The sequence below is a fragment of the Anabrus simplex genome, chromosome X, assembly GCF_040414725.1.
Source record: "Anabrus simplex isolate iqAnaSimp1 chromosome X, ASM4041472v1, whole genome shotgun sequence".
In the NCBI taxonomy this organism is placed as follows: Eukaryota; Metazoa; Arthropoda; class Insecta; order Orthoptera; family Tettigoniidae; genus Anabrus; species Anabrus simplex.
The window spans coordinates 109,816,384-109,842,838 of record NC_090279.1 but is presented as its reverse complement, the minus strand read 5'-3'; the positions used below and the strand labels follow the sequence as shown (position 1 = coordinate 109,842,838).

General features: G+C 39.7%; 1 protein-coding gene across 5 annotated transcripts in view; it reads left to right on the top strand.

Moving 5' to 3' along the window:
* LOC137503128 (uncharacterized) overlaps window positions 1-26,455 on the top strand; it is a 247,963-nt gene that overhangs the window by 205,019 nt on the left and 16,489 nt on the right. For all 5 annotated transcript variants that reach the window (XM_068230598.1, XM_068230601.1, XM_068230602.1 and 2 more), the window contains exon 3: window positions 18,870-19,007. In XM_068230598.1, coding sequence (XP_068086699.1) covers window positions 18,870-19,007 — 138 coding nt within the window. The remainder of the gene's footprint in view (window positions 1-18,869; window positions 19,008-26,455) is intronic.

Genomic DNA, 26,455 nt, shown 5'->3' with positions numbered 1-26,455 from the left:
TTCACCATCCGTACGTTGGCCGGCTGTGTAGGAGAGTTGGTGGTATACAATTTCTAATCATAAGATTGCATGCCAAAAGCCTGGATTAAATTCCAAACCTCTCCGCAGTGCTCATAGGGATTGAGGGCATATGACGCTGTTGATGATGATTCTTCCGTCGCATGGAGACGTTAAGCCTTGAGCAGACCTCTTGGTGCTATTCGACAGGAGTAGGCTCTCCCTACTATCATATATGTATCACGTCATTCATTTCATCTCATTAACTCTTCTGATGCGGTTGACGCCAGGAAGGGCATGCGGTCATAAAAACCCGCCACGACAGATTCATCTCTCCTCATACCCGACCCCGTAGAGAAACGGGACAAACAAAGATGTTATTATCTTTCTTTGGCAGTTCGGCTGCAATACATTCTTATTTAGAGCATCACGATGGTCACTGCAAGACAAGACCATCATGGTGTGTTATCCAACTGTTCGGTGAAAGGTTTTCTTTAAATAACACCTTTTCCCTTTTGAGAAAGCTGACACCGTTTTTGGAAGTCCTGATCTCTCACTAATTGTCTTATTTTTGTGGAATCCATACGACCATTTCTGTAACTGAATGTGCAGGTTTTTTAGGCATTTGTTACTCTCCTCAGAGAGATGCCTACTTCTCAAAATGTACACACAGTTGCCATTCGCTTCGTGAAATCACTGTGTCGCACATAATAATTTATGATGGAATCCGCAGACTGTTATTTTTGTGATCACATGCTTTAGTCCATTTCGCTCTATCAGATGTGGCTTAAAATTTTAGTCGTAACTTGTAGGCCCTATATCCCGTTCATATTCCTTTCTTCGAGAAGTTTATCACTCTGCCTTGTGAATAATAGTGGTTGACGGATTCAGCACCTCATATACAATACAATACAGTGGCTATTTAGAGAACTCGTACAGGAATCTCGAGTGCGTATTCGTTGATACGCATTTTACTTACCATTTAGGAACAGTGTTTTTAGGTCCATAAGTATGGTTCCTAAATGTAAAATATAACTTCTCGGTGCAATTAAATAAGTGAGGTCGAAATTTGCTCAGAGCACCGCCGTCTCAAGGCTACATACTGCTTGCTGTATGCTATGAGGTTAACATGCTTCTCAGCCTCAGCGTGAGCTCTTACTGTTACAAACCTCCACTAGGGGTGCCAGTTAACGCACCCAACTTATCTCCGTACCCACTTTGTTGTGTTCCAGTGCGTTTGCATCGATCATTTATGTGTGTGTCTCTGGTCGTAAAATAATGAATTGTTGTGTTCCCCTTTGGATATCATAGCAACAAATCCAAATTCTGCAGGTATGAGGATTCCTGAAATCCCCACAATAAAGAACTTTGGGAAAACTGGCTTAACGCTATCAAGGCAAGGATCAACCAAGAGTAGTCAATAGATTCTATCCGATTATTCTCGTGTTTGTAGCCTGAATTATTTTAGAGATGAGATACAAGATAAAACTAAAAGAAAAATATATTGAAGCCAGAGAGCGTCTTCGAATTATCTCCATTACCTCCTAGCCAGAAAAGTAGCTCCACGAGAGACTAGACAGCAACAAGATAATTCTTAGGAAGAAATCTATGATGAAAAAAGCTCTTCAGCCGCAGGAAATACATTGGATGACGAGTACGAAATTCATCTGAACAACGATGTCTCAATCCAAGTCATTATTCCAACGAGTAAGAATGACAGCAGTTATCAGAAAATCAGACATTAGAGGCTCCAATCGAGAATTCTGAGTCTGAGATAACAGCTGATGACTAACCATAATGAAGTTAAAAGACTACAGAGGAAATCCTGAGACAACTCAGAAATTGATCGTCTGAATAAAGTAAAGGAAGCAGCTAAATATAATTAACAAAAGATCGTTTATCTTTAAAGTCAAACCCATAATTTTCGCAAGACAAAATCCGCGTGGTCAGAATAAATCGCACGGTACTATGTTGTGTGGGGAATAGTATCCCAAACGGTTACGAATATGGCAGAACTCCTGGTCTAGTGTCAGCTCCGTCACAAAGTACTCTGGACAGGTAGCCTAAATGGAAAATCTTGATATCGTTTGTCGGGATTTCCCAGTTACTGAAGAAAATACTTAGAACTTAATGTTAAACACTTAGACCAACAGAGATTGCCGATTCAATGCCTAATTAGGTACGGCTCCTCTACGACCGAACCAGTGACAAGTTTGTTTGCGTGGTCAATGTTAAAGGTGTATGCGGCATTGATATTTAAAAATCTCCTGCTCTCGCGAATAAACGTTGTGTTTTGTTCTAAACGGACTTTCAAAAGAAGTTCTCTATTCCTGATACCTACTTCCTGTGTGACTCATCCATGTTATCCTAGTCATAAACTTCTTTTCAGATTTCACTATTACCATTTGACAAATGTGAAGTCCCATTTCCTAGACAGTGAAATGACAGCAATGGCATCATCACCTCCAAATATGTGAGAGAAGTTTATCACCTGCAGAGAGACTTGACATCGAAGCCTGTTCGGTATTATGAATAAACAGAGGAATTTGGTAAAGATTACTGTTCTGCTGTATAAATATTTCCCCAACAGTCGCTGTTGCTATTCGCTTCATGAAAGAAAACCATGCTCGTTTATAAACACATGTTTTAGACTTTTCATACGCGGAATCGACGGTGCGCTTCATGGAATCGGTTAACAACTTTTTCACATTCCACTACGCCATTGCCAGAACTTAGCACATTCGCAAAACAATCCGGGTTGTGTGCATTTCTATTCACCGGCAGATAAAATATTTACAATGGTTGAATGATGATTTCAATGAGTACGATGAAATAGTTCAGTTCGAATCAAAACGTAGAAAACTAAAGTGTATGACTAATGAGACGGCAGATGCTGTCTCGCTAACTGTGAAATCTATAGTGGTATGTGTGTCTTATCTGTTACAAAATGGGTTAATATATGGTCTCACTAGATGATATTCTGGAGACGCAGTAGAAACTCTTAGCGCAGTGAGATTGGGTGGTGGATGTAATGACATGTCTGGCGCACGCGCTGCAATCTTTATATATAAAATAAGAGTTTTGTCTGTACATTGCTCAGAATTTGAAAAGAATGGTATTTCTGTATCGGTCATGTCCACAGTAACAAGAAAATGCATTTTTTACTATTCGGTAATTTCTGTCTGTCTGTCTGTCTGTCTGTCTGTACACGCATCACGAGAAAACGGATGAAGAGAATTTAATGAAAATCGGAATGTAAAGTCGGGTGATGAACCGCTACAATCTAGGCTATAAATTATTTTAATCACGCTGAGTGAAATGGTAGTTTAGGGGAAGGCCTGAAATTTGAATCTCAAATATTTATGTTATTAGTGGTCGTGTCTTAATGAAAATCGGTAGACAGAGATGGGAAATAAGTCGCTACAATATAGGCTATACACGCTGAGAAAAATGGTAGTTTAGGGGAAGGCCTAAAATTTAATTTTCAAATATTTATTATATTAGTGGTCGTATCTTAACCAAAATTGGTATGCAAAGTCGAGGAATAAGTCGCTATAATCTAGGCCATCAATCATGTTATTCACACTGAGTGAAATGGCACTTTAGGGGAAGGCCTGAAATTTAATCTATACATAAAATAATTGTTTTGCCTGTACATGGCTCAGAATTTGAAATGAATGGTATTTCTATATCTGTCATGTCCACAGTAACAAGGAAATGCATTTTTTACTTTTCCGTAATTTCTGTCTGTCTGTATGTATGTATGTATGTACACGCATCACGATAAAACGGCTGAAGAGAATTTAATGTAAATCGGTATGTAAAGTCAGGTGATGAACCACTGCAATCTATGCTACAAATTATTTTATTCACGCTGAGTGAAATGGTAGTTTAGGGGAAGGCCTGAAATGTAATTCTCAAATAAGTTATTTGTTATTAGTGGTTGTATCGATAAATACTACATAACTAACATATCTTTAGTTATGTCGTAAGTTGTAGTAGTTATGTAAGAAGTTATTAAATTACCGATCACTTATGTCTTATACATTGTTACCGTACCGCATATAATCACAGAGATATTCATGAATTTGGATTTTTGTTACTAAGTCCATATCAGCGCCGAGTCACGAGAAAATGGATAAACAGAATTTAGTGAAAATCGGTATGTAAAGTATGAGAATAAGGAACTACAGTCTACAATATAAATAATTGTGTATGACGCTCTAATATCACAGAGTACCGGGCGAGTTGGCCGTGCGCGTAGAGGCGCGCTGTGAGCTTGCATCCGGGAGATAGTAGGTTCGAATCCCACTATCGGCAGCCCTGAAGATGGTTTTTCGTGGTTTCCCATTTTCACACCAGGCAAATGCTGGGGCTGTACCTTAATTAAGGCCACGGCCGCTTCCTTCCAACTCCTAGGCCTTTCCTATCCCATCGTCGCCATAAGACCTATCTGTGTCGGTGAGACGTAAAGCCCCTAGCAATATATATATATATCACAGAGTCGAAAGAAAACTAATGTGAAGGCCTGCAATATAGAAAGCTCATAAACTCTATCAAAAATAACATTACATTGACCATTGTTTGTTGTGATGCGCTTATTGTCTTCTGCTTCCACTCATCCCCGATAGATAGGATTACTGCAGCGCAACGAGGTTTTTTAATTTGCTTGACGTCGCACCGACACAGGTAGGTCTTGTGGCAACGATGGGGTAGGAAATAAATAGGGGTGTGAAGGAAGCGGCCTTGGCTTTAATTAAAGTACATTCTGGTGTGACAGGTGTGAAAATGGGAAACCACGGAATACCATCTTCAGGGATGCCGGCAGTGGGGTTCGAATCCACTATCTCCCGGATGCAAGCTCACAGCTGCGCGCCCCTAACCACACGGCCAACTCGCCTGGTCGTACCGACTGTAACAGCCTGCCTGTGTATTGGCGGGAAGTAGCTGGGGAGTTGGATAACTTTCTTCTTTAGCATGCCATTCTTCTGGTTCATACATTTTCTGATATTACTGGTACGTAACGCACTGGTTCATCATAATATTCGAGCTATTCATATTTAATAATGACAGAGGAGTGTTCATGGCAGTCTGCGACCTGGTTATTCCAGCTCTGGAACTTTGGACTGTTGGATCGGCAGCGCAGTACTGTTCGTTGAAAGTGAGAAAGTGTGCGGTTTTTCATTTCATCGAGTATTTTATATGATAACATTGCTTTCAATCGCTACATTCCTACTGACGTTTTTGTAATGACCTATGTTGAATTCAGTTAGGAAAACCACCAAGTCAGTCTTTCTGAGAATCCCGTAGCGAAGCACGGGTATATCAGCTAGTATGTACTATAAAACGTATCCTGAAATCTGGTCATGAACAAAGGATCAGCGAGTGATAGAAATTTTATTTGCGTCCACTGATGGTAAATAACAATAACAATAATAAAAGGACTGAAAAGGTGCTCCGTGTCGAGAAAATTCTGAAATGTTTGTACTTGAACAGTGGGATGATACTAATATATCTACTGTAACTGGTAAGATTTTATATATTTTACGCTTCTATATCTTAAGCCAAGTTCAAATGTCAAATGTTAGTTTCTGTATGTGCATTTTCTTCTCAATTAGTAACATGTTAAGGATTATTTTTCATTTTATATTGGCGTTACGGACCATCTCTCATTTAACCAACATGTGCTGTGGGTGCGGTAAGTGCTGCCATCTGCAATGTCGCTATAAACGCTATTCTGGCGGCACAGAACAGGCAGTACCGGTATATAGAGATTGAGACGGCGGTACCTCAGAGCGTTGCCTACGCTATAATAGAAGGCCTGGACAAGCCGACACATTTCTGGGCGAACGATGTAGTTCAGACAATGGCCGCTTGGATCGCGTTTATGTTCTGTTGTTCTCATGTTCTGTCTATATCTTTATACTGAAGATTCATACAATAACGCGAAATAATACATTTTTATTATCATTATGTCCGGTGTGAATGAGATATAAATATACAAAACAACTTAGAACACACTACACTTCATAGAGTTCTTTCATTTTGCACTATTTATCACAAAGGAGTAAAAAATAGGGAAATAGGCCTAAATAGAAGTACTGACCCGATTTTTCCCTAATTCTATAATTTCAACACTTTTCTGCTCAGAGGCTTGCTCTTGAATTTGTTTAATAAATCACAGTCATTAGTCACTTTCTTTGCATTATTATCAAGAACAGGTCTGAAAAATGTAAGTATAACGTATGTGATGTGTGCTTGATCACAGTCGCGGCACTGAAACGTCCCTTTAAACTTTGGAGCGGTAAGGAATTTTAGCTTTCGGACAAGTTTACATTTTCCTAGATATCCTAACGGCCGCGTTGTAAATAATAATACATTTTTAATAAGAAGAATTTGCATCGGTACTTTGTCGGGGAGGCAGAATTCCCCTCACAGTACTTACAGTGTAATCTGATTCGACAAAGTGCAAGTTACATGTTCTGGAGTTATCATTAGGAGCCGGAAGAGATACTTTTCTGCTGCCCTGTTCAGAAATAGCAGGCCTCCATTTCTCCCGTAAACTCGGATCTTTAGGAAAAAGATGCAAATTTATATTTGTGTATATTTCTTCGCTGTGTCAGCTGTGCAGTTAGGCACGCAAAATTAACCATCATAATAATGTTAATAATAAATAATGTTATTGGCTTTACGTCCCACTAACTACTTTTTCGGTTTTCGGAGACGCCGAGGTGCCGGAATTTTGTCCCGCAGGAGTTCTTTTACGTGCCAGTAAATTTACCGGCAGGAGGTTGACGTATTTGAGCACCTTCAAATACCACCGGATTGAGCCAGGATCGAACCTGCCAAGTTGGGGTCGGAAGGCCAGCGCCTCAACCGTCTGACTCACTCAGCCCGGCAATAAACCATCTTAACCTACAGAATGGAAAGAGAAACTTGACGGTAATTGGCTCCAGGGGCTCTGAAATTTTGAACGTGTGTTGACAACCACGGGGCCCTTAACTGAGTCCTGGCATTTCTTCCACTTACTTGTGCCAGGCTCCTGACTTTCATCTATCCTATCCGACCTTCCTTGGTCAACTCTAGTTCTTTGCCGACCCCTACGCTATTAGGTTTCCGAGGGCTAGGCAGTCTTTTATTTTCACGCCCTTCGTGGCCCTTGTCTTCCTTTGGCCCATACTTTCATTTTTCGAACTGTCGGACCCCTTCCAGTTTTTCTCTCTGATTAGTGTTATATAGAGGATGGTTGCCTAGTTGTACTTCTTCTTAAAACAATAATCACCACCATCACCTTGACGATAATTTGGAAGGACATAACTAAACAAATGTTACTGTTCAGCAACCATCCATATATTGCAAATCGTGAGACCAAATAAATTAAAAAACGACAAAACTCTTCATATTTCACGTTAGATAAGACCTTACCGTATAAAATAAAGTTTGATATATTATTTCTTCTCATAAAACATGTTGCAGTAACACACATCATCATAGAATTCACGCCAAACAACAGAACTTAAACGCGAACCTAGCGGTGGAAAAGAGAAAAACTATTACCCCGCTTTTAATGCAAGAAATTGGCTTTCTGTCCAGGCCTTCTAGTATCTAGTAGGCTTTGCTCAGAGACAGTAATCTAGGCCTGCTGAAACAGTAATGTACATTGGATGATAGTTAAATGTTTTTTAATGCATTCTTAACTTTCTTAACGTGCGGAGCGAGAGAAATATTCTACTATAACTAATTTTAGCTTACGTGTTTTACTATTTACGGTAAAAGATACTATAATCTAATAAGATTATGGAGAAGATATTAGGCATATTACTCCTCGTGTTCACGGTGTTCATCCATACGATTACCGGTAAGAGCAATCTTAGCACTTCTAGCTTTTCATTAGTGTAGTATTGACGAGAAATTGTTGCGATAAACTTATGTGTAGAAATGAATTGTCCCTATCCTCAATTTAAATATTTCTTACATATTTGTTTGAAGTATTCCAACATTTATTCAGACAATGAGTTACAATTTATCGCTAATTAGCACTTGTACATTTGTCCTTGATTTAACTTTGAACGCATTTTTCAACTAACTGTTGCTTCCAACTGCAGCACAGTTTTGTACTTACTGAATTGAATGTCTATTTCTACTAGTTAATATTTTAAATTCGCCACCACTTGACGTATAGTGATTATTGTTTTCTAAGTTTACTATTTACGGTAAAAGATACTATAATCTAATAAGATTATGGAGAAGATGTTAGGTTAACGGTGTTCATCCATACTACCACTTCATGCAAAATTTTGTGGAAATTTATTTCTCTTTCATTGATTAAACTTTTTACATTTTAATTGGGACAGAATAAACCTCCATGCCTTAACTAGTAAAGAGACCACGTCCCAAACAAAGTCCTATGTTCGATTATTGGTACTGTTAAAGATTTCCCCCCTTCATTTGATAAGATGTGGAAGTTATGACTATAACATCTTGAAGTACGTTTTCTTTTCTTTCTTTTCTCCAACTTATTGGGGTCGGTACTTGATGTTACTTGTTACAGTTTTATGTCTGGATACCTTTTACGATGCCAACCCTAGGTGGACAGTGTGTTTTCATACGGCAGTACGGTACTGCGTAGTGTAATATGGCGAGGGAAAATAATGTGGATTGGACAGTAAATTACTCTTGACGAAATTCGTTCAGTTTCGATAACCTTTTAGTAGGCCTACACACGAGAGCATGGTACCGGTACCCTTTTCGCAAGGTATTCGAATGCATTCAGGTATGGGCGAATGGAACGCTTCAGTTTTGTAAAGCCTATGGTAGAATCCGTGTAAACTGCGAAACGGGTGTCTATATGTCTCAGTTCATAGCGTTGCTTACGTTATTATACTAGGCTGGGAAATATAGGGCTCGCTGGCACGGTTGCCAACTCCTAGATACTCATTATCAATAGACATGGATTTGAAAATCACCAGATCTGGATTTGAAAACTCTATAAATTATCCAGATTTAGTAAGAGAAGGCATTAAATTAACACTTACCTCATTTCAATTGTGCTGTACTGCCTCTGGTGTTCTCTTGCGAAGATAGGTCTAGCCTATATTATAGCCATATGATCAATTGAATACAAGTCACAATAAAACACTAGCACTGTTAGAATAATGAAATGTTCACTGCGTTTTATCAATTATCGTAATCCTAACATAAGTCTATTTAATTGCAAACTCTATAGGTACGCAAATTAAAAAAAAACTGTACTATATTTGTTTACTTATGGCTGATCTTTAGAAGTTGAGGGTACTTGGCTGGGATAGTTGTATGACTCTAATGTGCCTATTTTCTGCAGTACTTCTTTCGGTAGATCGTATGTATAACAGCAGTTCCCTGCCGTATTCAATCCTAATTTTCACACATGACGGAATGGAGAGTTTGAATTGTCATTGTATTTCTCAGTTTATTTTTAGTCATATTGACTTGGCTGAACACTCGTTCTACATCCGCAGAAAAATCCCTGGCAAATTAAGAAATATTTGATGTTTGGAGAATATTATGTATACACTTTACAAGTACATTTGGTGTTGCGCTCACAGTGACACACGTATGTCTTTTGTCTTACACTTTCAACGATTTCGTGTGTGGTATCTGTGTTCACTGAAGTTCTTTGCTTTCATTTCATTCATCATCATTTCATGAATTGTATCGCGATATGCAATATTTAATAGGCGACAAAGTGGTATGGGCAATGTACATAAGAAAAATTCAGTGGACTAGTGATTTATTGGTCCAGGGATCGAGCTACTTGCGTTCGAACAGAAATAAAAATATTTATAGGTCCAGGGATCATGCTATTTTTTCTGTTGACCTCCATTTTGCTGTTTGAAGTGGCCGCTCTAGTCATATGGACAAAGATAATGAGAATCTACAGACATAGCACTCCATTCCACGGTGCTAGCCCTGGACCTGAAGAAAATAACAAAAGACGGCACCAGCAGCGCAGTACGTCATAAACCAGTCCTGTCTTCAAGCCTTAAGTATGTTTTCATATTTCTCAAATAACGACGGTATTTCTTAATTTGCCAGGGATTTTTCACTTGACATGTGTAAAAGCAATTATTATGTTCCATTTATGACAAATTTTACAGTGATATTTGGGTGATACCAATGCGCATCGTACCCCGCATTAGAATGAGGAAGTAACGGTACGAGAGACGTTATAGCTAAATTTGCAAGTTCGCTGAAAGTGTTTTCTCCAGTTGAATCACTGTAAAAATCAACTTCTGCCCAAAAATTCACAGTGTCCTTAACTTCAGTCCACTGGATATGATGCAGATTTCTCCACTGGTTTTCTACTGCCACAATAACATTATTGTAAGCATAAAAGAGTTGTGCTATATCAATAATTTGCAACTTAAAAGGCCTTAAACGATGTTTAGGTGAAAAGGGAGGCTTTTTTTCAAGGATCCCTATATTTTCAGGTAATCTTTGCCTCAGTTGTTGGATAAGTTCAACAATAAATTAGATGCATCTATCGCGTAGTTGTTTCTGTTGGTCTTCAGAAAGGGAGGACGATGATTCTTTAGTTTCTAAATCATAACCTGGGTAGGGCTTTGGGCCCAGATGATTATTAATTTCTGTTTTCGGGACATCTACTTTGACACTGGTGTATAATGACTTAAAGAGAAGGATTAGGTCACCTAATAATTTTGGAGGATCTTGGTTTCGACTTTCGAACTTCTTATTTACGGTCTGCACTTCACCCAAAATTGGCTTCAGAAAAGACAAGTACAAATAATTCTGAGGGTCGCGATACATTGAATATAAAATATCGGCTATATAACAGCGATCTTTAACTCTGGGGCTGTACCTTAATTAAGGAAACGGCCGCTTCCTTCCCATTCCTCGGCCTTTCCTGTCCCATCGTCGCCATAAGACCTATCTGTGTCGGTGCGACGTAAAGCAACTAGCAAAAAAAAGTTATCTTTAAGACAAGGGATTTCAAAGTGAGTTTTTAACTCGGTCCACTGTTGCATTATTCTTGTCACTGTACTTTCGATGTGCAGCCACCGAGTTTGGCTTAACTGTACTAATTTCAAGGGAGAGTCGCCTTCATTTATTGTGCCTTCATTTATCAGTTTCATTTATTGTCTCGTATAGTTCTTTGTATACTACCTGCCATAGAGATGATTGTGAAAACCAATTGTAACTTTCCCTTATGAGGAAATCTAAGTTTCTCGGCAAACACCCTGATGCATGTGAAACTGTCAATTGTAGAGAGTGACAAACGCATCTGATTAATTGTAGATTTGGCATTTTAGCCTTTAAGTTAACTTTATATAAACACCATGATTTATGCCTACCATAACAGACTCATTGTCTGTTCCTATTGCTTGTAATGTAGTCAAATCCAAACCTTTATTACACAGGCATTTCTCCTAAGCCTCAACTATATCTTCAGCTCTACATTCTGACAATTCTACTAACTGTAGATATGTCACGACAATCTCTCGTTTACTTTTTGAATAATATCTTATAACAATGCCTGGTAACTTGGTAACTGAAATATCATTCGTTTCATCCAACAACAAACTATACCCGTTTTCACTTTCATGTAAATCATCTATCAAATCTTTTTCAAAATGGGGAGCTAATACGTTTTGTATGATAGCAGTGCATTTTGTACGATGCAACTTCAAATTATTAATCTCTTTGCTATCGGGAAAATTTACTTTATACAACTCGCGAAAATGGTCAACCACTTGAACCGAGCAATGTTCTGCTATGAAAAGTGCCGTTCTTCCTTCCACTAAATTTGTTTCAAGATTAAGTGGTTTAAAATTTAAAGTTTTCTGCCTATTAGAACTAAAGGGTTCGGCTGCCTTGATGTGTTTAGCAGTGTTCCTATGTTTTTCAGTATCTCCTAATACAAGCACCTTGTTGAGCTTTACAGTATTTGCAAAAAGCCTTTGGTGGCATTTCCTTCTACTTTTAGTAACCACTTCTTATACCTTTCATCCTTAAGCCATTCGTCTCTAAATCGCTGTTTATACTTTGTCCACAACTATACTAACTCTGTAATTAAAAATTTTAACATAAATTAAGTAGTAGACACTACCAAACAGCCCCAACTCAAAAGTCCAGCGCACTATCTTTAATAAACACAGCGACATTGGCACTGGCAGCTGGGCTCCTCGCATGATTTATTCTAACTTTTCCAGTTACAAGTACCGAATGATGTCGACCGAGCTATTATTCACCTTAATAATAAGGTCAATAATGCATGGATATACATCATTAATGCTGCTAAAAATTCCGCGCGGCACGCTCTTGCTCACGCGCGACAATGGCGCTGGTGCATGACGCTTACGTAAACATGTTAATATCATAATGACGTTATATGATATAAAATAATGTCATAATATTTTACTAAGTTATACGTCTTACGACCGTGGTTATTTTTTAAAATTGACATTTTATTGTAAAATCACCAAACATGTCACTAGATTTGAAAGAAAAACGCCATTTTTTCGACATGTCGCAAAATTGAAATTTTGTCACCATATGACTTCCTGAAAACACCAGATCTGGTGACAAAATCACCAGATTGGCAACCGTGCTCGCTGGTCGTGAAACTGGTTCCCGCACGGGCCGTTGCCTACGAGATAAGTACTGATTACGTAGGTAACGCCCGGGCACGTAAAACGCATCGTTTTGCCGCTAGGTGCGCTCTTCTTAACCATAAAATTGCGTGGGCGAGGTATACTCATTCAAACATTCACGAGCATGTCAAGACGTATTTTTGTACTTTGAGTGTTCTTGTACTAGTGCGGGTGATTATAATTTTGCGACTGAAATTAATGACCGTATTTACGTAATGCGAACATCGGATAATTCTTAAAAAAGAACATGGTGTACTGTAGTGTTCCTGGCTGTATACCAAAGATCTGAAAGGATGTGCTATTTTATTTAATTGATTTCCGAAAGACGAAGAAGTTAAAACTAAATGGTGTTTGGCAATTTCTCGTCAAGAAAATAGTCTGGGATTTCTGTGGAAACCTGTGTCCATCCCACTTTTTGCAGTCGAGATTTTAAGGACTCAGATGAGTGTAAACACAGCACTATAAATCCTACTTTCGAATGCCATTAAATCCATATTTCAAGTTTTTCCCGGACACAAACGAACACATTCCATACAGGAAGACCACAAAAGGCTACAGAAGTGGGAAATGAAGCTAAACTGTAAAAGAAAATTGAACCTAATGTAGAACCAAACGCACATACGCTACAGCCAGCGAAGAGAAGAACCATCCAACTGTAATTATCAGTGAACCATTATACAGAACCACGGCACAGAGTGTGCTATTAAATAGCGCTGTTAACGGAGCGGTTGTTTACGGAGCGGGGGCTCCGGGCGCTTTCAATCGGTGCCTCCGGAGAACCTCCGATTGAATTACAAGTGCGTAGTTTAAACTTGGTACGGGAGAAATGAACGAGCATTTGCACAGGAATTTATAACTTGTTGCTATTAATGTGAGAAACTACGCCCCTCCGTTAATACTTTATTTATTTGGCGATATTACAGGTAGCATTCTTACGTGCAAACGTAATTATGTATCAGAACCTCCGATTGAATTTCAAGTGCGTAGTGTGAACTTGGTACGGGAGAAATGAACGAGCATTTTCACAGGAATTTGTAACTTGTCACTATTATCGTGAGAAACTAGGCCCCAGTTTATACATTTATTATTGGATGATATTACAGATAGCATTCTTACGTACAAACATTGAATGACAAGCGCGTAGTTTGAACTTCAGACGGGAGGAATGAACGAGCATTTTCACAGGAATTTATAACTTGTCGCTCCTCCTTTAACTTTTTAAAATGCTATTTGTTGTGGCGTCGACCTATGAAGATCTTTTGCCCCTACTTACACCATATGTGAGGAAACCAGCGTGTATTTTGTAAATGGCAGAAGTGTAAAGTGTTGAATGTGAGGAAAGGAACGTTAAGGACGACACAAACACCAGTCCCCAGGCCAGGAATATTAATAATTTACAATAAATAAACCCTGACCCGGCCGGGAATCGAGCCCGGGGCCGTCGTGTGACAGGCGGACGCGTTACCACCTACACCGCGGGTCCGCAGCTTACAGAACATTTGTGCCATGTTTTACAGCGCAGCACTCACAGCGCGCTGCTTGTAAGCAGTCCAGTTCCCTTCTGTCATATTTGCTGGACCATCATGCTTTCGCTTTTTGGGCGAAGGCACATACTCAGATGACGAACTCGAAGTAGAGGGAAGCGACTGCTGCAACAAGCATTGCAGTTCCACATCGACAATATGATCTCCAAAGTCTATTTCCTCATCCCATTCCTCTCCATCTCCTCAAGCAAATCCTAATGTCCGGATCTCTTCCACAATTTCCATATCATTTTCCAGGAGAGTAGTTATGTGTTTATCATCTCCGATTCCTGGATGTTCGGAGACCGATTGCTTGTTCCAAATTGGGAGACCAAGGCATCTGCACTGTAAGAAGAAGACATACAATATGTTCATTTCATTTCAATATAGGCACCTGAGCCAAGGCTCTTCTTGGTGCAATACAAATAAATGACAATGGCAGCTATATTCACAATCTGATTACAAAATAAAATACAGTAAGTATATAATTTAACATGGTGTAAGAGATAAGATAGGACAAAGCTTCCTAACCATAATTACCATACTACTTCAGGTATGTTAGTACTTTACAGCAACATCACATCACCACCCACAACGTATCATTAAAGTGTGTGTTGATAGACATAATCCCGTAATAATTAATCGACAAATGATGGGTGTGCAAAGTGTAAGGGTGTGCTTTTGTAAAATGTGTCCATTCTGAACTCTTTTTTCCTGTCTCACTATTTATTTGATGAATCTCACATTGATGGTCTCTCATAATACAGTAGATTTCATTTGAAGTCACATTTTCAACATCCCAACGTTTGTTTCTTTTCAATGAGTTGTTTCTTCCTTTATATTGAGATTTCCACCTTCTCACCATATTATTAGTTCCTATAAATACATGAAACGAGCATTTTAGAAACTATTGGTGTCATGTTTCCAACACTTAACTGATACTTTGTGAGTCCTATAGCTCTTAAATGCTTGTCCTTCTGCCCATAAGATTTCATGTTTTTCTACTTGTGACATAAGCTTTCAGAAAATATGTATGTGTGTGACTAATTGGTATCAAAGGAGGGAAGGTTTACTTGTTAAATGCAATATAGTTTCATATCTATATATTAAGAGTTTACCAAAAGCAGCTTTGCCAAATCCGTCCGTCCGTTCTACCGGACCATTTGCTCATTTTTTGTTTTATTCTCTCCGGAATTACGTACCAGTGAATCATTCGACACTGACAGGTCTCTTAAGTTCAGCCAACTTTGTGTCATCATAAAATCAAATCATTAAGTGATCACTCCATTAATTGCAGGAGAAGGCCTACTCTTACCCACAGTACATTCTGTACTTAGCAGGTTGCTGAGCGACTAACACTTTCATTAATATTCTGATATATGCAATTTTAATCGTTAGTAATGTCATTATATGCAGCCATGTTTGATTACTACCTGTCAAGCCAGAGAGTACACACTTCCTCTGATCACGGGATAATACTATTCTCTACTAGATACTCTTTGATTCTCTAACCTTTCCCAGCTCCTAAATATATTAAACGGATGGCAGAACGTTCCTAATAACTTACATTCCCCTAAGAGAAAAAAGTCTACGTACAAACAGACCCCATCATGACATATGCTTTAACCGTTATCTGGGAACACCTATCGAAGGATAACCTAGCTACACTAGAAAGGGTGAAAGCCATGTATCATAAAAAAGTTCTCTGCCTGGTAAAAAAAATCACTACTTCGAGACGAACCTATGAGCTCACGACAACCATTCTATATAGAAGAACTGCAATTAAAAATACCATTCTACAACACAATACCAAGCTTTACATCAAGAACTGCAGGATAAAAAAGTGAATAAATGAATAGATATTTCCAAACAGATGGCATGATGATGTCAGAATGAATGAATTCTGACTGTAAACTGTGCATACCATAATGTGCTTCTTATTAAATGTTCATAAAATCATTTAAAAGGGCAGGCAAAACAATATGATTGCTAAAGGCCTAGTTATAATGAATAGTGCAGAGCAGAGCCTCCATGGCTCAGACGGCAGCGCGTCGGCCTCCTACCGCTGGATACCGTGGTTCAAATCCCGGTCGTTCCATGTGAGATTTGTGCTGGACAAAGCGGAGGCGGGACAGGTTTTCTCCGGGTACTCCGGTTTTCCCTGTCTTCTTTCATTCCAGCAACACTCTCCATTCTCATTTCGTAGCATCTATCAGTCATTAATAAATCACTTTGGGAGTGGCGACCCCATCGTACTAATAGCCTATATCTGCTTCATTCATTCCATCCCTGACCCGGTCAAAGACTGGAAAACCGGTTGTAGGTTTTCAGTGCGGAGCAGCACGAGTCCACCAGGTATCTTAATAATTTTGTTTTAATTTTGTTAAATACTACAGTATTTTTATTGAGCTTCTGTGGCTCAGGCAGCAGTGCACTGGACTCTCACTCTCTCACTGCTAGGTTCCACGGTTCAAACCCTGGTCACTCCATGTGAGATTTGTGCTGGACAAAGCAGAGATGGGATAGGTTTTTCTTCAGATACTCCAGTTTTCCCTGTCATCTCTCATTCCAGTGACAATATCCAATACCATTTCATTTCATCTGTCAGTCATTAATCATTGCCCCAGAGGAGTGCGACAGGTGCTCTCTGCCGGCATTTTTCCTATCCTCGCAACTAGATGAGAGCTTCCTTCATTCCGTTCCTCACCTGGTCGAATGACTGGAAACAGGCTGAGGATTTTCATTTTCACTACAGTATTTTTAGTGAATAACAATTGATAAGTGTTCGTTAGGTGAATTAAGGTACAATTAAGAGTTGTTTGTTCATGAAGGAACTGAGTGTCACCCCCTGCAGGTAATAATAATAATAATCGTATGGCCTCAGCTACCGTGTGCAGACATTTCAATTTGACGCCATCTGGCTGTCTGCTTGTCAATTTCGACGTTCCGTTTTACTCTAGGTCCCCACTAGATGGCAAACAGAGTAAACCCCCTGCAGGTGAGGGCTGCAGAGTAACACCCATGGTATACTCTACCTGCCATAATAGGCGACTAAAATTGGCTTCAGGGGCTCTCAACTTTTGAGTATGGGTTGGCGACTACGGGGCTCTTAGCCGAGTCCTGGCATTGCTTTCACTTACTTGTACCAAGCTTCTAACTTTCATCTATCCTGTGCCTTGGTCAACTCTTGTTCTTTTCCAACCCCGATGGTATTAGGTATGGAGGCCTAGGGCGTCTATCATTACTGGGCGTGCAGCTGTGAACTTGTATCTGGGAGATAGTGAGTTCAAACCCCACTAACAGCAGCCGTGAATATAGTTTTCCATGGTTTCCCATTTTCACACCAGGCAAATGCTGGGGCTGTACCTTAATTATGGCCACAGCCACTTACTTCCCACTACTAGGCCTTTCCTATCCCTTCGTCACCATAAGATCTGTGTCTGTGCGACGTAAAACAGATTATAAAAAAAAGAGTTTCATTTTCATGCCCTTCGTGGCCCTTGTCTTTCTTTAGCTGATAATGATACCTTCGTTTTTTGAAGTGTCAGATCTCTTTAATGTTTTCTCTCTGATTAGTGTTATATAGAGGATGGTTGCCTAATTTCACTTCCTCTTAAAACAATAATCACCGGGTGAGTTGGCCGTGCGGTGAGGGGCACGCGGCTGTGAGCTTGCATCCGGGAGATAGTGGGTTCGAATCCCACTGTTGGCAGCCCTGAAGATAGTTTTCCGTGGTTTCTCATTTTCACACCAGGCAGATGCTAGGGTTGTACCTTAAGGCCACGGCCGCTTCCTTCCGACTCCTAGGCCTTTCCTGTCCCATCGTCGCCATAAGACCTATCTCTGTCCGTGCGACATAAAGCAACTAGAAAAAAAAATTAATAATCACCACCACCACCACCACCTAACTGATTGTCTCATTTCACTGACCCTCACCATCTTCTAGCCAAATCCCCTGTGGGTTGGGGCAGTAGAATAAGATCCATGGTATCCCCTGCCTAATCTAAAAGATGACTAAAAGGTGCTCCAGGTGCTTTTAATTTGTGAGCTTGTTTAGGTGACCACAGGGCCCTTAGCTGAGTCCTGGTACTGCGTCTACTCATTGTGCCAGGTTCCTCACTTTCATCTACCCTATCCAATCTTCCTTCGTCATATCTTGTTCTTTTCCAACCCTGACGGTATTAGGTTTGCGAATCCCAGGGCCTTTCATTTTCATGCCCTTCGTGGTGCTGGTCTTTCTATGGCCGATACCTTTGGTCTTCGAAGTATTGGTCACCTCCCATTTTTTTCCTCGTATTAGTGTTAATAGAGGTTACCCAGTTGTACTGCCTCTTAAAACAATAATCACCACCACCACCATCTGAAGAGGTTAAGCTTTTTATGTTACTACTACTATTACTACTGAGGTCGATAGCTGCAGTCGCTTAAGTGCGGCCAGTATCCAGTATTCGGGAAATAGTAAGTTCGAGCCTCACTGTCGGCAACCCTGAAGATGGTTTTCCATTTTCACACCAGGCAAATGCCGGGGCTGTACTTTAATTAAGGCCACTCCCGCTTCCTTCCACTTCCTAGACATTTCCGATCCCATCGTCGCCATAAGACATATCTGTGTCGGTGCGACGTTAAGCAAAATAGAAGAAAAACCTACTACTACTGTTACTACTACTACTACTACTACTACGTCTCTGTGTTTTTCCAGGCGATGCTATAAACTGTGTTGTATGCAGTGGAGATGAAGAACCACGTTGCAACGTACCCTTCAACATGGAACCTGAACCTAGTAAAGCATGTTATAAGAATGTATGTTCTGCTAAACTCTTCAAAAAAGGTGGTAAAAGTAAGTATTATACATTTTCACTGTCATTGATTTAAGAGGAGACCCGACTTATTTTCTCCCAGAAATGGCCCAAACACCAAAAGTGAGATTTGGATGCTAGTAAATACTGTACTCTGGAACTTAGAGCACACAGTATTATTTTCCTTTTTTTTTTTTCATGTACAGCTATTATTAAAGTATCCTGGAGAGGTTAATCACAGCCACATTTCTGATATTTCAGAGTTTGTTACAGTGATTAAAAACTGCGAGTTTCACTGCAGTGGTTCCGCATACTGAACTGAAGATGGCAATGCATGCACAGTGATCTGGTGTGCGTGTGTGTGTCTCTCTCTCACACGCACGCACGCACGCACACGCACACGCACACACACACACACACAGAGAGAGAGATGGGCAGTAATAAGTTTCATTATGGATCCGTATCGACAGTTGATCACTACCAATGGTGAGGACGGTCCACCTATTCAATAACTTTAATTTCATGTTACTATATTTTATTAATACTGGGACTAGTTTCGACTCTTATTAACACTTTCAGCACTACTAATTTTTAACATGGACCCTGGCAGCGAACTGAGTCTTCTTCCTGAATTTTATTACATTATTACACAAAAGCGTAACATAGTACTACCTGATTTTTGTATCGTATGAAGGTGTCAGCCAACCAAAACAAAGACGTTACTCAGGAAGCAAACATCTTAGTCTTATGGAAAACATAAAAAATGTATGAGAGAAAAACATTTACATTCACGTTTCACCAGTAAGCCTGCTCAAACTATAAAAATGAATCCTTTAATGTGGCTACTTATCGTTTTCAGTGATATATTCTTGGCTTATCTCCCGTCGTCAAGTTAGCCTTCCTGCATTCCAGATTGACAACATTGTCTACTACAGACATCCACGTCTACAAGCGGCATTTTCTGTTACACGAATTTGTCGTCCAGCCTACCTTCTTTTATTCGATATTTTAGCAGCATTTTACGGCAAACTCTTCAATGTTTTTCAGCACTTCACGACATACCACTATTTTAATCCAATTTTCCAAGACGTCATAAACTAGACTGCTTTCAATGCAACTACATCTTTTCATCCTTATTTTAAATATTGGCCTCAAATATGAACTTTTACTGCATCTTTTAACCGTTTTGTTCTTATCCTGTTGACGCCTCATTTTTTTATATTCTGTTTCCTAGTGTAATATATATTGCTTAAACTTCTCATCAAGAAGATCCATTTCAGTGTCAGACATGGACTATTTTTTAAAAACAATATATGACTTACTTTTAGATGAACACATTATTTTTTCAAAGTTTTTTTTAGTATAAGTTCTGTTTTAATATTTTTTACTGTAAACAATTTACATCCACAGTATTAACACTTGTAAATATTCATCAAATTTTTTACATAAGCTATTATGACTCCTTAGACCATGAGTGTTTTAAGATTGATTGAAGCTGATGATGCCCAATAAATAGTGGGCGAAACATGTACTTCAAATTTCTGATAATTTCCATGTGTATTTAACCACACTATAGTGAAATAAATTTGTATTGGAATAGGTGGTATTAAAATTACTCCTTGTATAAACTTTGTGATCAAAAACTAACCTCTGTTTCCCAACTCACGACTATCACCGACCAAAGGAACTGGAATAAAATCCTTACTAGAATCCACGACGTCTAATACGCACAGTGCATTAATAATGAATAACTTCACATAAAATATCGTATTTTTATAACTGGATTTTCACGAAAATGACTGAAAAATTCTACTAGATCTTTTTATTGTCAGTCAGACACAGTTTAAAATGGGCCTAGAAAAACGTTTCACTCCGTGACCAAATTCATCACACTATACTCTCACCCGACAGCGCGCTTCCACTCGATTGAAAATGGGTAACTATGGATTTCTTATATTATTTACGTCAAAATTTTAGACAGAAAAATTTTACGTCGAATGAACATCTTAATTTGACATCACAAAATATAGTCAATAACACACGGAAATGACGATCTACATTGGACGTGATATCACTTCGAAACCCTATTCAATAACTTTTTACAACATCATACAGCACTTGCAAGACTTCAAAATTTATCCAAGTGGAAAATAAAACAAATGACTCTTTTCTGGTCGTATTCTAACATTTACAAAAACTTAATAGGGGACCAACTGCGTCATATATACCCCATTCAAATACACATTTAGAGATCATGAAACAAGATATGATAGGTAGTAAGATGGTAAGTCACATACCTTACGTTACGCCATCGGTCATCATGGACTCACCAGCGACCCTGGTATTTTTATTTAGCCATTTTTACATTTCTGGCTTTACAGATCATTATATTTCTTCAGGTTTCCTGGAAATAAAGCATAAAAAAAAAGAAATGCCCTTCACTTGTTTTTGTTGAGCGCACACGGTAGACTGTATTTATTTCCGCACACGAATTACTTTCTTTATCACATAAAATTTTTTTCGGTACTTTGACCGTCCTATCTGGTACAATTATTTCCACTCAAGAAAACTATCTCCACATGGAGTCAAGACCCCAGCCACAATGGCTAAAATCTGCGGTTGAACTTAGTCTACTTTTGTTGTTTGATTTCACAGAGCAGCTCAACCCTCTTTCATCAGCTTCGTAACACAAAATGCAGGAGAAGGAGACTTCGTCATGGTGTCCCTCCATATTTATAGCAGTTACCCCCTCTCTTCGGGCATCTCCCTTTGCCGCCAAGAAAATTTCTATAAATTTTCTGACTTAACTAAACTGTAATTACAAGAGTTTTGAAGGTGACTACATACTCACTACATTTCCGGCGGTAGTGTTCATGGACATTTAAAATTTATACGTGTTCGATTTGTGGGATAAATGACCTCATTTGATAGGCACTATGTTTTCGACTTGGCTTGGGCACGCCATATACACGCGCTTTGAAATAGTTCACAAAAATGACTTAAGATTCTTCCGCCGTTGGCACGTGCGACTGACGTCACGTATCCCAGAGCGTGGGACCGAAGGTAATCACCCCCTTGCCACGTGTCAATTCCATGCTATCAAGAATCGAACTTCTTATTAAATATTCTTAGGGCACAAAGGTCATGGGTTCAATACATACATAGATACATACAGACAGACAGAAATGAAGGAAATATAAAAAATGCATTTCCTTGTTACTATGGACACGAATGATACAGATATACCATTCTCTTTAAATTCTGAGCAATGTACAAACAAAACTCTTATTTTATATATAGACTAAACAATGCAACATTATTCAAACACTGTTACATAGAAATAATTATAATGGTAGCCAGCATGGCTTAGCACCAAATAGAGGATGGTTGCCCAGTTGTACTTCCTCTTTAAACAATAATTACCACCACCACTCGACACAGAATAGGCCTACTTTACTGATGCTCTAATGTAGATAGCCTATTACACTTTCATCTATGCTCCAGGGTTACATCTCTTATAACCTTCTTGTTTGAGAGATGAAAACAAGCCCCAGGGGCTCTGAACTTTAGAGCATGGGTTGGCGACCACGGGGCCCTCAGCTGAGTCCTGGCATTGCTTCCACTTGTGCCAGGCTCCTCACTTTCATCTATCTATCCTATTTGACCTCCCTTGGTCAACTCTTGTTCTTTTCCGACCCCGATGCTATTAGGTTTGCGAGGGCTAGGGAGTCTTTCATTTTCACGCCCTTCGGGGCCCTTGTTTTCTTTGGCCGATATCTTCATGTTTCGAAGTGTCGGACCCCTTCCATTTTTTCTCTCTAATTAGTGTTATATAGAGGATGGTTGCCTAGTTGTACTTCCTCTTAAAACAATACTCACCACCACCACCATCATGGTCTCAGATACTTCCCTACGGTACTGGGTTACTGATCACCGCAGTTCAGTACCTGCTATGAGCAACATATTTTGTGCTCCCATTCAGTTAGCACTGGTATGTACATATCCGCTGTATTTTATATATTGTTACACTGGTCGTCTGATGAGAACTCGCGTGGATGTGGGGAGAAGGGTAAGCATGGCTGCTGCACAAGCATCAATCTTACATCTAAGGCCTGAAAATAAACATCTGTTCCACCCATGGTGACTCAAACTGTGGTGCTATTAATGATGTTTCAAAGTAGTAGGTCAATTGTGCTTTAGTTTCACAATTGCTGTAAGTACTGCATAATGGGCAGTTTAATAATGAACATGCATCTGTTTCAGAGTCTATCAGGACTAATATTTGTGTAGATCATTCCACATTAAGAAAAGAGTATTGCTTCTACGGACCTACAAGGATTGAACAGACCCCCTCATACACACCCATAATTCCTTATGATTAAGGAATATTATAATGTACTTCATGTTGTATGCCGGCCCCGTGGTGGAGGGGTACATTCCTGAGGCCCTGGGTTCGATTCCCGGCCAGGTCAGGGATTTTTACCTGTACCTGAGGGCTGGTTCGAGGTCCACTCAGCCTACGTGATTAGAATTGAGGAGCTATCTGACGGTGAGATGGCGGCCCCAGTCTAGAAAGCCAAGAATAACGGCCGAGAGGAATCGTCGTGCTGACCACACGACACCTCGTAATCTGCAGGCCTTCGGGCTGAGCAGCGGTCGCTTGGTAGACCAAGGCCCTTCAAGGCTGTAGTGTCATGGAGTTTACTTCATGTTGTATTACGAAAGAGAGAAAAAATGATGAGGCATTTTTTGCCTGTGCATTATTAAAATAACTACTGAAGATTTTCTATTTAACAAATACATTTGCAGGGAGGAAGTTCAATGGCTGGAACATCCATCACTTTGTTGACTCCCTTCAATTAACTTCTGTTCTACGAGATGACTAAAAGGGGCTCCATTGGTTTTTAACTTGGGAACATGGTTTGGTGACCACAGGGCCCTTAGCTGAGTCCTAGCATTGTTTCCAATTGTTTGTGCCAGGTTCCTCACTTTCACCCCCCTGTGGGTGGAGGCAGTAGAATAACACCCACGGTATCCCACGCCTGTCGTAAGAGGCGACTAAAAGGGGCCCCAGAGGCTCTGAACTTCGGAGCGTGAGTTCGCAACCATGGGGCCCTTAGCTGAGTCGTGGCATTGCTTCCACTTTCTTGTGCCAGGCTCTTCACTTTCATCTATCCTATCCGACCCCTCTTGGTCAACTCTTGTTCTTTTCTGACCCCGATGGTATTACGTATGGAGGCTAGGAAGTCTTTCATTTGCATGCCCTTCGTGGCCCTTGTCTTCCTTTCGCTGATATCTCCCTATTTTGAAGTGTCGGACCCCTTCCATTTTTTTTCCTCTCTGATTAGTGTTATATAGAGGATGGTTGCCTAGTTGTACTTCATCTTTAAACAATAATCACCACCACCTGCACCATGCTCAATTTCTTTCTTTAACATTAATACAGTGATTTATTTACTTTATTGATGAGGCCACGCACCACATGCCGTAACGAGAGGTTAACATCATAGACACCGCAATGAATTGAGAATTTATACCAGCCACAAATGAAGAATGTGTCAGTTTTAACCATATCTTCATGTACCATCCTGACAATGTCCAACAGCATTTCAGCATGATTTTAACAGACACTACTGGTACATTTTATTTACGTTGGTTGATGTGGAAATGCCATCTAGCAGTTCTGTGTCAGGTGATGGTTATTTACAGTGGCGTCCAGTGGCTTGCATACTGCTAACACCACTCAAGTATAGGGACCGTGCGAATGGCGAGTGGTGCGCTCTTGTGACTACCTCAGAAAACGTTTGATGGGGTAAGCTGAAAGCCAGCGCTCGAGTTAGTTAATGACGGTGTTAACTGAAAGAATGGAGAGTCGAACGAGTAAAAGTAAAAGTAAACAAAACTTTCACTCATCTCCCAGCAAGGAATTGACATTAACATTTATTGTAGGGAACTTCTCCTTCAAATTAAAATGAACTAGCCTCGTGTTCACCCTGTTTTATTATGAGACATAAGGTGAGTTTTACAGCATGGTAAGTCTCTCAACGTTGGCCAAAAAAGAGAAAGCAATGTCTCCTCAACCGCTGATAGCGTTTGGGACCAAATACAATGTATCTTTGTTACTGTTAGTTTTCTGCATTGAAAACTTTGAAGTGCGTCAGTGAGCAAGATAAAAAGGTAAAAGTGCATACACGTGTCCCTCAATGTGACACTACCGGTACCCGTAACAACATATTCCGAATTAATGGCAGATAATACTGAAAATAAAACCTTTCCAGTAAGGGAATGGCAGTACACAGGAATTGCTCATGCCTTGAAATTTTCACAGTGATACTTCCTTTAGGAGAATATACAAACAGTTCACGTAAGTTGATGTTCAAAACATACATGGATATCTGCACTTGGGTGTAGTAGACGTGACTATCTCTAATATTAATTTCACCTTGTTGTGTCGCATACAAATGCGGTACATTGCTCCGTTTCTCTTGAATAATAGGGTTTCCTTTACACGAAAAAGGACACAATTTCCAGGAGAGAAAGCCATTGGGATGAAATACTATCCCTTCTGGACTTCAACACAGCAATGGGTGCTCTACTTTGATGCACACTCCGACCTGTTTTACAAAACAGTCACTGAGTTTGCAGTACTCAGCCACCGCAAGTTGTTCAGTGTTCCTACCTTACCTCATCGCAGGTGTGTTAAGGGATGTAGAAATCAGAAATGACCTTGCAAGTTGATCATAATCACCACTTCTCAGTGTCTTAATCTGATCAGCTTGCTGGCTGGCAGATAAGCGTAATTTTCTTTAATTGAACCACGCAGCACAGCGATACTGAAACCTTGTGTCAAATGCAATTTTGTACATCTGTTCTGTTGTAACTGTTTCATTTGCGATATAAAATAGTTGCACATCTTGAGGCAAGAAATCGAGATAATTCACGGGTTTGATTCATAATTTAACAGTGGACATTTTTGTAACAAAATAGCACCTATGGACTGCATGGGTATTCTGATTTTGTACTTCGTTCAGACACTAGATCAAATCCTCAATTTCGCTACGTTCTACAGCATCATCTATAACTTTTTGTAGAATGGAACTTGTCACCACGTAATTTTCACTCTAACATTCGGCTTTAAGCATATCAGTGAGGGCACACTCAATATGTTTTTACTCGTTGGTACAAACAAGTTTTATTGAAAGTGGTTGATTCTGTTTGTTCAGCAACGTGGACGTATGGTTTCAACAGTTCTGCTATCTTCTCTCCTTTCGAATATAGATCCTTACGAGCACATTTAGGTTTATTTTTTCCATTGCTGCACTATGGTGGTTTTGGAGGAGTCCCTCTCGGAGTTAATAAAGGAACACAAAGCAGCAATGTCCTTACAGCGTTTCGACTGACCTGATTTGCATCCACAATCACCGTGAACAATGTTCCTGTTACTGTCAATGTGAAAATAAATAAAAATACTTATAATGAGGAATTATTT